This window comes from Tachysurus fulvidraco, chromosome 21 (genome assembly GCF_022655615.1).
Source record: "Tachysurus fulvidraco isolate hzauxx_2018 chromosome 21, HZAU_PFXX_2.0, whole genome shotgun sequence".
In the NCBI taxonomy this organism is placed as follows: domain Eukaryota; kingdom Metazoa; phylum Chordata; class Actinopteri; order Siluriformes; family Bagridae; genus Tachysurus; species Tachysurus fulvidraco.
In genome coordinates this window covers 2,982,619-2,997,223 of record NC_062538.1, presented here as the reverse complement: position 1 = coordinate 2,997,223, position 14,605 = coordinate 2,982,619, and the positions used below count along the sequence as shown (strand labels likewise).

At 43.0% G+C, this 14,605-nt stretch overlaps 1 protein-coding gene across 1 annotated transcript; it reads left to right on the top strand.

Annotated features, from left to right (window-relative positions):
- The first annotated feature begins 1,222 nt into the window (after positions 1-1,222).
- Positions 1,223-13,921, top strand: heatr6 (HEAT repeat containing 6). Its single transcript, XM_027153474.2, has 20 exons — positions 1,223-1,554; positions 2,305-2,412; positions 2,511-2,651; positions 2,746-2,861; positions 3,069-3,183; positions 3,288-3,389; positions 5,091-5,228; positions 5,312-5,610; positions 7,561-7,738; positions 7,813-8,019; positions 8,109-8,208; positions 8,616-8,905; positions 8,986-9,108; positions 9,455-9,544; positions 9,644-9,778; positions 10,175-10,297; positions 10,427-10,551; positions 10,629-10,725; positions 12,513-12,717; positions 13,198-13,921. The coding sequence occupies exons 1-20, from the start codon at positions 1,267-1,269 to the stop codon at positions 13,809-13,811; spliced, it is 3,594 nt and encodes a 1,197-aa protein (XP_027009275.2). The 5' UTR covers positions 1,223-1,266; the 3' UTR covers positions 13,812-13,921.
- The last annotated feature ends 684 nt before the right edge of the window (positions 13,922-14,605 follow it).

Sequence of the window (14,605 nt, the reverse complement as noted above, 5' to 3'; positions counted from 1 at the left end):
ACAACAAGGTTGGAAGCATGCACATGTATCGAAGGTCTTTATAAGCTGTAGCATTACAATTTCCCATCAATGGAACAAAGCAAAGCCAGCTCCATGAAGATTCAGAAATGATTCAGAATCAAGTTTATTGGCCAGGTGTGTTGACACCCACAAGGAATTTGGTTCCAATTGTTTGTGACTCTCAAAAGTACAGACAAGTATACATTTAGCTTGGACAAGTCAAGACAAAACAGACTTATAAGACAAGACAAAACAGACTTATAAGACAAGACAAAAACTATACAAGACAAGACAAAAACTATACAAGACAAAACAGACTTATAAGACAAAAACTATACTATACAAGTCAAGACAAAACAGACTTATAAGACAAGACAAAAACTATACAAGACAAGACAAAAACTACAAGACAAAACAGACTTATAAGACAAGACAAAAACTATACAAGACAAAACAGACTTATAAGACAAGACAAAAACTATACAAGACAAAACAGACTTATAAGACAAGACAAAAACTATACAAGACAAGACAAAACAGACTTATAAGACAAAAACTATACTATACAAGTCAAGACAAAACAGACTTATAAGACAAGACAAAACAGACTTATAAGACAAGACAAAAACTATACAAGACAAGACAAAAACTATACAAGACAAAACAGACTTATAAGACAAGACAAAACAGACTTATAAGACAAGACAAAAACTATACAAGACAAGACAAAAACTATACAAGACAAAACAGACTTATAAGACAAGACAAAAACTATACAAGACAAGACAAAACACTAGACAAGACAGATGATGAGGGACAATATATGGTGTATATGGACATGGTATGGAGGTTAAGGTTGGAGTGGAAGAACTTCAGAGTTCTGACTCTAACTCCACTGAACACCTTTCAGACGAATTGGAACACAAACTGAACCCCAGACCTCCACAACACAGAGCCTCAGAGCCACAAAAGGCAAATAAATCTGCAATGGGATGTTCACCAAGAACATGTCATGGCTACAGTGTCTACAACCTATATCATCTTAAAATTAAATCATTCCTAAAATACAATTCATTCCCCTCCCCTCACCCACCCCACCCCACCCCACCCCCACTCAACCCCCACTGGACACACCCCTCCCCAGGGTTACACCGTGCACACTAGAGATTTATCGTCTTTTGTTTTGTAACAAAAAAAAAACTTCCGGTTGACACCGGTAGTGGACCTTAGTTACCATGGCAAAGCCGCTATTTTGTACCTTTCAAGATGGCTGCCGGGGTAACTTCACACGATTTGAGCTCGTTTATATGTTGTGATCGAGATTTACCTGAATTTCAGCCCGGATCTTCTTCGGCTCATGTGGCACGGAGCACTTTAATGTCGGAGGAGCTTCAGTTCAGTCGCTGCTACAGTAAACTAAAAGCCCTGCGACCCGCTGATGGCCTGGGCTTCAAAACTGAACTCAACCTTCTGTTCGACCAGCTGATGTCTGAGAACTACAACAGCAGCAGCAGCAACAGCAGCAGCTTCACAAATGAAAACATACGAGCACAAGTATTTAACATTTCACTCTCTTACTTTATACTTTATTTTATTTTAAATAGCATTTTTCCTTTGTAAACACAACTAACTAACTAACTAACTTACTAACTAACTAACTAACTAACTTGATTGTCACCCATATGAGGATGAGGTTCCACTTTGAGTCTGGTTCCTCTCAAGGTTTCTTCCTCTTCCTCTTCTTTCTTCCTTGTATTATATTAATCTTTATATTATTCTTTATAATAGCATTTTGTTCTATGTTATTGTTCCGTAAAGCTGCTTCGAGACAATGTCAATTGTAAAAAGCGCTATACAAATAAACTTGAATTGAACTAACTAACTAACTAACTAACTAACTAACTAACTCACTAACTCACTAACCAATTAACCCATTATCTAACTAACCAACCCACAGAACCTCCATCTGGCTCCACACACACACACATATGGCTCAGTTAATATTACTGAAAACTAAATATTTACATGAGCTAATATTTTTAAAATATAATAAACATTTCAGCTTCCCAAAAAAAAGAAGAAAAAATTCACAGTAAAGTTTTCTGTAGTTTGTTTTCCCAGTTTACTAATAAAATGACATACATTCTCTTAAAACGAAAGCAAATACATAATCGATTTTCTTAACCCGAGCCCGAATCAGCATTACGTTACCCCAGAGAGTAGGCGCTTATTGTCTTAGCGTCTTGATGAAATCTGTGAAATAGCAAATCTCTGAAATGACTCTGAAATCTTAATTTTTTGCAGGACGTGTGTGCGCTGCTTGTGCACGCGAGCCGATTGGTGCCTCACAGCCAAGAACATCTGGTTGTCAAACTGTGCCAGTTGATGCACAAGCTTCTGAACCAGCTACAGGTAGGGCACTGCTACAGATACACGAACGACGCTCTGGATGGTGTGGTGATTGTGAAAGAATAAAAGATTGTTAGTTTATCTATTTTTTCTCTTCGCAGATAATTGTGGACGAGGGGGCGTTGGATGTGCTTGTGTCATACTGCATACGTGCTCTGCACATGTGCAGCCCATGGACACACACAGAGGTTCTGCTCGGTCTCTCCTCAGTGCTGTACGCCAATGGAGCCAGGTGTCATCGTGTAAGGCTTATTCAACCACCGTTGTGTCAAGCTGATCTCAATACAAAAATTTTTCTCAACCTGATCTTGCTTTCTTTTGTGTTTTTTTTTTTAGCACCTTCCAGATCTTCTCGGGCAGAATGGTATTCTTCTGAAGTATGCTGACCCCAGTCAGAGTGACGTAGCGCTCCGACACTGCGCTCTACACTGCATGGCTAATATTTGCATCTGGTTAGTTCAGAAATGTACACAAAAGAAAAGACGACATATGTGCATGTCTTTCTGCTTTATCGTGGGGTATCCCTCAGGGCTCAGTTCTGTGACCACTGTTGTTTATTATTTTTGACGAAAAACAACATGGCTAAATGGAAATTTAGAAATTCTCTTTAATAGTAATTATTTTGAGCTGTAATGACTTATGTGTATGTCTATGTTTAGTATTCCTGGCAATCCCTTTCTGGAAGATCCATACAAAGGAGTGTGTTACAAAATTTTCCTGCAGACTCTTCAGTCACGGAAGCCGTCCAGCGTGGAAGATATCGTCTTCTGTAAGGTCAGTGCTTAACACACAACTGCTTTTTGGTGTAAATCTTATTAAAAAAAAAAAACATTTTTGCGCCTGGGAAGTTTTTAGTCTTTTAGTTTTTTTTTTTTCAGTTGTTGCAAAGTTCTCTGAAAGGGATGCAGTATTTCCTGAATGGAGGAAAATGGAAGGCGGGTCCTGATCAGGACCTGGGCTCCCTCTTGGCTGTACTGAAGGTAACACAACACCAACTCATATCTGTCAGAGTAGGTGTGGAGTTTTTGAATCAAACAATGAGCAAGATCATATGTGTTGAATCAAATAACGGTAAATGCAGCAAGCAGGTTGTTTAGTTTGAGTTGTTTGGAGCCACAAGAAAAGAACATTAAAGAACATAAAAAGCTAGATGTGAGACACGTAAACGCTTCTCACGCTTGAAATAGCTCCCCTGGGTCCTAGTAAACTCTGGGTTACCAGAATCCTGGCTTGTGTAGTTAGAGGTTACACACTGCTCATACATTACCTGGGGTTAACGAATGAATCCTGGCTCTTTATAATCGGACGTTTCCCTCTGTACCTTCCTAAATCCAGCCGTAAATTGCTTCTTATTTGCATTTTTGCACATCAACAGTAATGATCGGATAAATACCACAAACGGCCGCTTTAAATTATGTCTGTCTAAAGCTAATGTAGTTCTTGTTATCCCCTAGTGTTTTTCCCCTCGCTACACCACACACTTCCGTGACGTTCGGTGTTTCGCCACCTGACTCTACAGACAATCTACAGTTGATGTTCAGTGTTTTTCAGCTACGTCCTGGTCTTCATGTGATGTGAGGCTGAAGCCACGTTCAGTTTCTGTTTGGGTGTCTGTTGCTTAGCAACAAGCTGTAACATTCTAACGCCATACACTATAAAAAGCCCTAGTGTGTTTTCTATATAAATTCTTATTTATATAGAAATCGCAATTATTTACTTGGCATCACCTCCATGCTTCGTGTGCTTGGGTAAAATTTGCGATTTCTAAAAATTATTTTCACATCCATCGTCATTGTTTTTTTTTTTTTTTTTTAAACAAACTGTTTAAAAACTGTATAGCATAGAAACCTAAAGCATAAATTAAGCGTTAACATAAAGTGTTATATTATCGTTAAAACTCAAACTCTGTCTAGTAAAACCTTGAAGTCTGTTAAAAGTTTAAAAGTGTTTCAAATCAAAATATCGCTTATATTCAGAATTTTATTTACACAATTGTCAATCTTCACGTTCAGATCAAAGGACATTGCTTTGTTGGTGATTCATTTCTTTACATAAATCATTAGAGCTTCATAAAATAGCTTGTCTCGATTTTAAAGGTGAATACATCTAAAAAATTTTGCTATCGTATTATCATCCAAACCTTCCCATTTTTAATTCCACTACTAAACATTCGAAACCAAGGTTTAATTGCACTTCACTCCTCCTCTGCCGGAATCTTCTGCTCACACACGGCTTTGTGAGGAAGAAAGCGATTCTGGCATCAGGTTGTCCGCTTTGATTATTTTTAGCTCTGCAACATTCACATTCATGTGCAGGATAAGTGTCAGGAAGCACATCGGCTCAGCGTCTCCGTGAGATTACATAACGTTACATAACAGCTGAGCGGAGCAGAGCAGGCTTTGTGGCGAACGTGTGATGATCTCAGCATGCAGTATGAACGACCAAGACTATCTACACCACTTACTGCTTGTGACCTAACCCTATTTTACTGATTTCTTTATTAGTATCCATCACTTTTATCCCATTTTCTCCTCCTAAAATGGTGGTAGTATAAAAGGAGGTTGCTACGACGATCCTTAACGGTCATGGCCGTCGTTAATTAAGGAACAAATGAGGTTATGAATATGATGTCGTTGGTTATCGAAGCTCTTAGATAACCATGAATATGTTTCCTTGGCTAGAAATTCATGTTTCACGGACTGCCAGGGATAAATGTGGAGATGCCTCCTGTTCTGTACCCGGCGCCTCTGCCTCAGTACGACACAGTAACCAAAACCGAACCTGCGCAGGACGAGCCGGCTCCAAGGAAATCGTCAGCGGTATGTAGACGGTTTAGTCGAAAGCGAACAGAAAGCAAGTGCTTGTCGTTATTAAATAGCTTCATCTTTCTCCTTCACTGCAGTCCCAACAGAATAAAAAGCGAAAGTCTCGTGGGAAAGGGAAGAAAGCCAAAGAAGAGAGGAAGACGGATGATGGAGTAGAGGACGGTGAGGATGAGGAGCCAGGTTCGGGGCCTTTGAAGAACGGAGCGAACAGAGAACCTGGACAAGGAAAGCTGCAGACTGTCTGGTCTCAAAAATCTACAGACATCAGTCTGCCTCTCCACCCAGAAGCAAAAACTCAACTTTACCCCTCTTGGAAGAAAGGGAGCTCTGACTCGGAGTTCTCCGATCCTGAAGGAGGAATGGCCTCCAAACTCAGGTTTGTTTTAGTCAAACCAGCAGGAAATAAAAAATAGCTAGACAATAGACAGTTAGCACCAGTCACTGTTTTGCAGTGACTTTTATCTTATTGACGCTGCATGAAGAGCGGTGGTTGGTTGTCTCTGAAGAAGAATGTGTTAGACTTCAAGCTCTCTGGTTGGGAGATGATCTATTATGTCCATTTCCTATTCCCTGTCCCCTGAGCCCTATCTGCTAACCCCTATGTCATTGCCTATTCTCTATTTCATATATGCTACCCCCTAACCCATATTCTATCTGCTTATACCTAATTCACTGTCCCCTGTCCCTTTATTATCTGTCCCATTTTCCCTATCTGTTACTCCCTATTTTCTATCCGCTATTCACTATTCCCTGTCCCCCATCGACTATCCCCTGTCCCCTATCTGCTACTCCCTTCCCTTTGTCTGTCCTCTATCCCCTATCTGTTACTCCCTATTCCCTGTCCCCTATCTACTACTCCCTTCCCCCTTTCTGTCCTCTATCCCCTATATGTTACTCCCTGTCCCCTATCTACTACTCCCTTCCCCCTGTCTGTCCTCTATCCCCTATATGTTACTCCCTGTCCCCTACCCCCTGTCCCCTATTCCCTATCCCCTATCCCCTATCCCTGTCCCCTATCTACTACTCCCATCCCTCTGTCTGTCCTCTAACCCCTATCTGCTACTCCCATCCCCCTGTCTGTCCTCTATCCCCTATCTGTTACTCCCTATTCCCTGTCCCCTATCTACTACTCCCTTCCCCCTGTCTGTCTTCTATCCCCTATATGTTACTCCCTGTCCCCTATCTACTACTCCCTTCCCCCTGTCTGTCCTCTATCCCCTATATGTTACTCCCTGTCCCCTACCCCCTGTCCCCTATTCCCTATCCCCTATCCCTGTCCCCTATCTACTACTCCCATCCCTCTGTCTGTCCTCTAACCCCTATCTGCTACTCCCATCCCCCTGTCTGTCCTCTATCCCCTATCTGTTACTCCCTATTCCCTGTCCCCTATCTACTACTCCCTTCCCCCTGTCTGTCTTCTATCCCCTATATGTTACTCCCTGTCCCCTATCTACTACTCCCTTCCCCCTGTCTGTCCTCTATCCCCTATATGTTACTCCCTGTCCCCTATCTACTACTCCCTTCCCCCTGTCTGTCCTCTATCCCCTATATGTTACTCCCTGTCCCCTACCCCCTGTCCCCTATTCCCTATCCCCTATCCCCTATCCCTGTCCCCTATCTACTACTCCCATCCCTCTGTCTGTCCTCTAACTCCTATCTGCTACTCCCATCCCCCTGTCTGTCCTCTATCCCCTATCTGTTTCTCCCTATTCCCTGTCCCCTATTCCCTGTCCCCTATTCCCTGTCCTCTATTCCCTGTCCCCTTTTTCCTGTCCCCTATCCTCTACTCCCTATCCCATAGCTGCTAATAACTCTTCCCTGTCCCCTATCTCCTATCCCCCATCCTCTATTCCCAATACCCTGTTTATCTGGTAGGTTTGAATAGGAAGGTGCCCAAAATGCAAAAACCTATTTTATACCAATTACAATCCTAAATGAAGCTGTCTGGAAAAAAAACTCTGATTTTGCCATACAGTAGATTTTCTTTCCTGTCCATACAGTAGATTTTCTTTCCTGTCCATACAGTAGATTTTCTATCGTGTCCATACAGTAGATTTTCTGTTGTGTCCATACAGTAGATTTTCTGTCGTGTCCATACAGTAGATTTTCTTTCCTGTCCATACAGTAGATTTTCTTTCCTGTCCATACAGTAGATTTTCTGTCGTGTCCATAAAGTGCAGAAAGAAAGTAGGTGAAGTAAAGACAAAGACATGTTGTCAAATTTGCCTTCCAGACATCTTTAGGGAAACAATGTTGTTGACATAGTTGTATGATAGTAGATATAAAAATGGTCGAACGGACTGCTTTTTTTTTTTTACTTGTGTAGACTGTACCTGGCTCGAGTGCGTCAGAGTGCTCTGCATTGTTTCCTGGCTTTAGTGAAGTGTGTGGAAAAGAAGGTTTTGTATGGCTACTGGTCCTCCTTCATCCCTGATGCTCCAAGCATCGGAAGTCCTCCTTCTCTTACCCTCCTCACCATTGTTCTCAAAGACCCGTCTCCTAAGGTAGCGCAGCATGCCAAACAAACTGGACTACAGCGGTGATGTGATAGATATATTGATAACATTGACTCCCGCAGGTGCGAGCTGCGTCTCTTCAGGTGCTCTCCGCATTACTGGAAGGTTCTCGTCAGTTTCTCTCTGCGGCCGAGGACACCAGCACGCCCCGGCAGGCTTTTACGCCGTACTCTGCGATGCTGGCTGCCAGTTTGAGGGAGCTGCACCGCTGCCTTATGCTCGCTCTACTATCCGAGTCTTCCTCCCAGACCCTCACGCAGGTCATAAAGGTATTATCAAGATCGCAAGCTCTGGATATAACAGATTTCCTCAAATGTGACTATTTTTGACAGTCTACAATGGTTTGTGTGTGTTCCAGTGCCTTGCCCACTTGGTGACCAACGTGCCCTACAGACGCTTAAGGCCAGGTTTGCTCAGCCCTCTGTGGAAACAGATTCGCCCGTACATCCGGCACAGGGGTGAGTCAGCTGTGTTCACCCACTCACACCATGTGTAGTGCACAGTACAAGCATCATCCTGTCCAAACCACACAAACAGAAGGTCAAGTAATGAATCATCTGTTGTACTTAAAGGCTCATTTCAACAATGTTTATGTTTATATATGATTATCATACGCTCTTGACAAGTTACTACATAAATAAGATTTTAAAAAGTATCTACATGAAACTCATCTACATAAAGCTTACATTAAGACACTGGGATTTAAAGTACTGACAGTCAAAGTGCTTTATTTGGTGTTTAATTCGGTGTCTGGAGGTACGACCTCTAAAGTGGCCACTGAAGCATTTTAGACATCGCATACGGAGGAGGAATGATGACGGAATGATGGCGCCAGTCGATCGAGTCTCTTGTTATCACTTTGCAGACGTGAACGTACGTGTGTCCAGCCTCACTCTGCTGGGCGCGATGCTCTCCTCTCAGGCTCCACTGCCTGAAGTGCAGCTCCTCCTGAAACAGCCTTCCTCTGGCAGCAGAGACAGAGACGCTAACGCTTGTATGGACATCAAGGGAGCAGAGGAGGCTCCATGCTGGCTGCTGCAGCTGTGTGTGGCTCTGGTTACTCAGCCCAGAGAGGATTCCTGCTCTGACAGCGACACAGCGACGGCGACCTCTGGCTCACTCGAGCCGTCTCCTGTCCGACTCGAGGCGCTTCAGGTGAGGAGCGAACGGGGATGAGGGAGTAAGTAAGGATTTAGTAGACAGGATGATTTTTATGGTTTGTGTGTGGTCCTCAGGTCCTGGCACATCTGGTGAAGGGTTATTTCTGTTTGGCTCAGACGTCTTTGATGGAGTTGGAGCAGCTCAGCGCTCGCTGTCTCAGAGAACAGGATCCATCTGTGCAGTTACACGGAGCGAAGGTGAGCTTTTACACCGCGTTAGCGATTATTATTGATCTTTATCAGGGGAAGTCGTGGCCTAATGGTTAGAGAGTCAGATTCCTAACCCTAAGGTTGTGGGTTCGAGTCTCGGGCCAGCCACGACTGAGGTGCCCTTGAGCGAGGCACCGAACCCGAAAACTGCTCCCCGGGCGCCGCAGCATAAATGGTGGCCCACAGTAAGGGCTTTATCCAGAGCCATTCATGCCCTGAATTGGACATGTGTAAAGATACTGACTTGGTACAATGTCAACCTTCGGTGCAGTCGATGACACAATCATCTGTCTATTTAAGTGCAACACTTTCATTTTTCTACGTGTTCTTGTAGCTGTTGGAGGAACTGGGCATCGGAATCATCCAGCAGTATCGAGCCGATCCCAGCACCTCTGAGAACGTCAGCCCGGTTCCACTGAGCCAGGTAAATTAGCACAGGATTGGGCATGTAATAAAATAAAATAAAAACATAACGTGAGTGTTAATAAGCCTAATGGGTGCTGGTGGTTTGTTTGTGGAACAGATGGTACAGTTCTGGTCTGTCGTTTTGACCGGGCCGTTGACCGGAGCCTTACAGAACGAGCAACACCCGACGCTGCAGACGAGCGCATGCGACACGCTGTCTTCCATCTTACCACAAGCCTTCAGCCAGCTTCCGGTCAGGACGTGTCTCTCATTCTTGTTATAAGATTAAAACAGATCATATTGTTGTACTCAGAAACTCCGCCTTAGTCTGTTTTTTTGGTTGCGTTTTAAATGGCATTTTAAAATATTTATATTTACATCAGAAACATGTTATAATGCGACATTCAGCAGCATCGAGAATTTATCTAATAAATCGTAAATGTCGTTCTACTCGTCGTGTGATACGACGTGCTACGCCCCGTGTGGTGAGCGGGTAAAGTTAGTATAGTAGTATGAACGTGTTGAAACGAAGATCGGTACAGAGGGACAGTAACACAAGTCAATTCATCCTAGTGTTTATTTCTCAATGCATTCTTTAGATTCAAAGAACATTTTTCACGTATTTCTTGGTGTCTGTATATTTTTGAAGGACAAAACCCAGGTTCTGTGCATCACGGTGTTGCTCGGGCTGACCTACAGCGAGAACTCCTTGGTGAAAGCGGCAGCAGTGAGGGCTCTAGGTGTCTATATTCTCTTCCCCTGTCTCCGAGAGGTATGACGTGTGCCATGTAACACTAAAACCTTCCTGCCGTTCGCTTCAGTCAGCACCGAGTAAAGAGAAATGTACGACACTCTTCACTGAGCGTGCAGAGTACAGATCGGACTCTTTTCTTCTTCTCAGGACGTGATGTTCGTGGCAGACACGGCGAACGCCATCCTCAGCGTTCTGGACGATCGCTCACCCAACGTCCGTGCCAAGGCTGCCTGGTCGCTAGGCAACCTCACCGACACACTCATCGTCAACATGTAGGAGACTAATACGTTCGCCTGCTCGTGCGACTGGTGGAATCGACCGCTTTTAACTCCTGTAAAATCTGTTTTAGGGAATCTGTCGGACTGGATTTTCAAGAGGAGCTCTCTGACATGCTGCTTCTAAAGATGCTCAGATCTGCCACCCAGGCGTCTGCTGACAAGGACAGGGTAATCCGTAAAGCTTTATTACTGCCATCGTGCTTTGTTTTGAGGAATTGTGTCTATTGAAGAAAAAAAAAATACATACCTCCTGAATACTAAGCAGCAATCTAAACAATCTGGGACAACATTCTGGAAAATGACCAATCAGGGTTCAGTCACAGCGACCCAGAGCATGGACAAGCCGCATAGTCAAGTCAAGTCACTTTTAGGCCACGTTCACACCGCAAGTCTTAATGCTCAATTCGGATATTTTGCTCAGATCTGATTTTTTTTTTTGTTTGGCTGTTCACATTACCTTTTAAAATGTGACCTATATCAGATACCAGTGTGAACTGTTTGCGGTTTCGAACTGACCCGCATGCGCAAACGAACAATAGCAATGACGTCACACGCAGCACGCCGTCGTGCTAAATAGTTGCCGAGGTTATGGAGGAAGTAACGGCGAAAACTTTTTTTTTTTTGTGCCGGCGGTAACGTGTGTGTTAAGCAAAAAAGTCTTCGCCCGGCACATAATTGTGACGAATGTCGATGTAGATCGGCGTAAAAGTCGCATCAAATCCGCCTTGGCTGTTCACACTGCGGCCACATTGGAAAAAAAATCAGATCAGGGCCAGATTTGAGTGTTCACACTACTCCTGAAGAAGTCTGACCTGGTCACTTGACCCCAAAAAAATCGCATTTGGGCCACTTTTACCTGCAGTGTGAACGGGGCATTGTCACATCACCACAACACATGTGCCATGGTGAGTGAAATTATTGGGAGCGTGCTCCAGAAATCGCAGAACAATTTACATACAGTAATTAAACAGAAATTAAGAACAGTTTACATAGGGGTAAAAAAATGTGCAAAATGCTCAATACCAGGTGAAATGTGCAATATACTGTGTATATATATATATATAAGTATAAATATAAGTATTTTATATATATGTAATATGTTAAGGTGCAACAGACTGTACAGATACAGAAATGTCCAGTGGTATAGATAGATGATTGTCAGATATATTATTATATTAAATTAAATGCAGAAGTAGCTGGGTGTTATAGAGAAATGACCTTGAGAGGCTATGTCGGAGAGACCAAAGCAAACTTTTTGGCCTTTGACAATGGAAACCCAACACAAACATCACCCTGAGAACACCAGTAAAGCACGGTGGTGGTAGCATCATGTTGTAGCTTAGCATTTCATTAACATAGAGCCAGGAATCTGGTCAGGCTTAAGACCAGCTCAGTTCCAGGTTTAACACTGTAATGTGGAGAAATTCATTCAGCCAGTCATTGGAGACGGTCAGTGTGGAAGACTTTCATAGTTTTTCCTGACAGAAATATTTACAAATTAACCCGGCAAATGATTTAACTTTTTTCAGACAGGAAGAATTTGTAGTTCTTTGTTACCTTTCCAAAATAGTTGTATTAGGGAAAAGTCTACTGTTGTAATGTTGCAGCATCGTTGTGTTGTGTCAATGTGTCGAAACTACTATTTTTAGCTGGTAATATCTAAGAGAGCTCATATCGGATATGTAAGGATGACACTATGGTTAGAATTGTTGTGCCTCAAACAGTAGAACATTGTGTAGAAACGTCGGCCCACGTGCCACATTGGAGCGTCATTATTCTAGCCCGGTGATTGGATTGGCTTCTTTACCACATTGTGCTTTATCTCAATGTAATTACACATACACATCAGATGTGTAAGTTAGAGACAAGATTTATAAATGCTTACTTATACTTTTAAGGAAGTTTTCATTATAAAGATTAACGATGGTGTTAACGGTGTTCTTGATATTTTGCAGGTAAAGAGTAACGCCGTGCGATCTCTAGGGAACCTCCTGCACTTCCTGCAGCCGGTGCATATGAGTAAGCCAGCGTTTGCTCAGCCTGTTGATCAGGCCATGAGGGTCCTTATAGACACAGCCAGAGGAGACGCTACCATGAAGGTGCGCTGGAATGCCTGCTACGCTCTGGGCAACGCTTTCCAAAACCCTGCCTTGCCTCTGGGTGAGTGTTACAGACTAGTTTAGAGAATCCACAAACATTTTAAGATAAAACAGCGATTGTGTAAAAGTTTGTCTTCCTGAGGAACGGGATGTTTGGGGAAGAATGACTGATGAATCACTTACATTTGACTAAATGTTTTTTAGGAAGCTTCCATGTTTTTATGATTATTAAATCTGCCAAAAAGAAAGGCATATCTGTGGATGTAAAAACTCTACACTTTAAAATCACTCCAAACTATGACAAAACGGGTTGGGGTCGGGGAAAGCGAGGTATGTTTGAAACGAGAGCTTCTGACCTAAAGAACACCATAGCAATGGTGAAGCATGGTGGTGGCAGCATCATGCTTCGACGCTGCTTCTCTTTAGCTGGGAATGGAGCACTAATTCCAGACTCTGCTAGACAGCTAAAGATTCGAGAAGTTCTAGACCTAAAAAAAACCTACACTAAACCCCCCCCCCCCCCCCATTACTCTTTCTTCAGGCACTGCGGTGTGGTCTACCGACGCCTACTCCGCTCTCTCGACCATCGTCACGTCCTGCAAGAACTTCAAAGTCCGCATCAAATCCGCCGCTGCTCTGTCTGTCCCTGCTAAACGGGACTGCTACGGAGACGACAAGCAGTTCAGCGAAGTCTGGCGAGCCTTGACGCAAGCTCTCGTACACAGCGAAGAAACCCAGGATTTCCTCGAATACCGTTACTGTGCCAGCTTGCGTTCTGAGCTCTGCCACGCTCTCCTTCACCTCCTGTGCCTGTGCCGAGCCAGCGATCTTCCTGCGGTCGGAGCATCGCTGAGGGACGAGGTTACACCTGCGCTGCACGGCTTCTTGGTCGATTACCTTGCCAACGCTTCTGTTTCTGTAGTATCTGGGCACAATATCGTTAATGAAGACGCAGGATGCCAGAAGGAGCCTACCGACAGGCTGAAGCTCATGGATCAGACTCTACTCAGACTGAGAGAGCTGGAAGGGGATTTTAAAACAGGAAGCAGGTCTGATCTGGACATGGTGATGGGATTCTTAGAGGATGTAATAAAGACCTGTGAAGGGTTGAAGGTGTCGGACGGACCGGACACAACAGGCAGTAACCCGCCGTAGAAGCTTTTCGCGATACAGTTAAGGAAATTGAATCACATGCTGCTTTGCTGTATCTGCCCTTCAAGACTTAAGTAATAATTAAATAAATAAATAGAAAATGTATCATGTCACATCATATTTCCAACTTGTTCTGAACAAAAGTATTTAATCAAGCTAAAAAAAAGAAAAAAAGCTACATATATAATCTGAACATTCACTGTTCACTTTATTAGGAACACTTAACACACAACTAGTCAGTCCTGCTGTTATCTAATCAGTCAAGAGACCACATGAGGTTTATCTTCAAAACGTCCAAACCCAAAATGCCCCTCTCCTTCTTCTTCTTCTTCTTCCTCTTCTTCTTCCTCTTCCTTCTTTCTTTCTTTTTCTTCTTACTCCTCTTCCTTCTTTCTTCTTCTTCTTCTTCTTCTTCTTCTTCTTCTTCTTCTTCTTCTTCTTTCATTCATTCTCTGTTTTTCTTCTTCTTCTTCTTTTTCTTTCTTTCTTTCTTTTTCTTCTTCTTTCTTTCTTTCTTTCTTTCTTTCTTTCTTTCTTTCTTTCTTTCTTTCTTTCTTTCTTTCTTTCTTTCTTTCCTTCTTTTTCTTCTTTATTCATTCTTTCTTCTTCTTCTTCTTCTTCTTCTTCTGCTTCTGCTTCTGCTTCTTCTTCTTCTCTCATAGCTCATCCACCTCAGGCTCTGAAGTGCTTTTCTGCTCAGCACAGTTATGTACAGTAGTTATTTGAGTGACCGAAGCCTCTCTTTCAGCTCGATCCGTCAAACGATTATCACATTATCGCCATCATAATGTTTGATT

Bases quoted from the DNA above. Each gene is read 5' to 3' on its own strand.
- heatr6 (XM_027153474.2), top strand. From the start codon at position 1,267: ATGGCTGCCGGGGTAACTTCACACGATTTGAGCTCGTTTATATGTTGT. The intron at 2,413-2,510 runs GTAGGGCACTGC...TTCTCTTCGCAG, and splicing joins AGCTTCTGAACCAGCTACAG to ATAATTGTGGACGAGGGGGC. The intron at 10,552-10,628 runs GTAGGAGACTAA...AATCTGTTTTAG, and splicing joins GACACACTCATCGTCAACAT to GGAATCTGTCGGACTGGATT.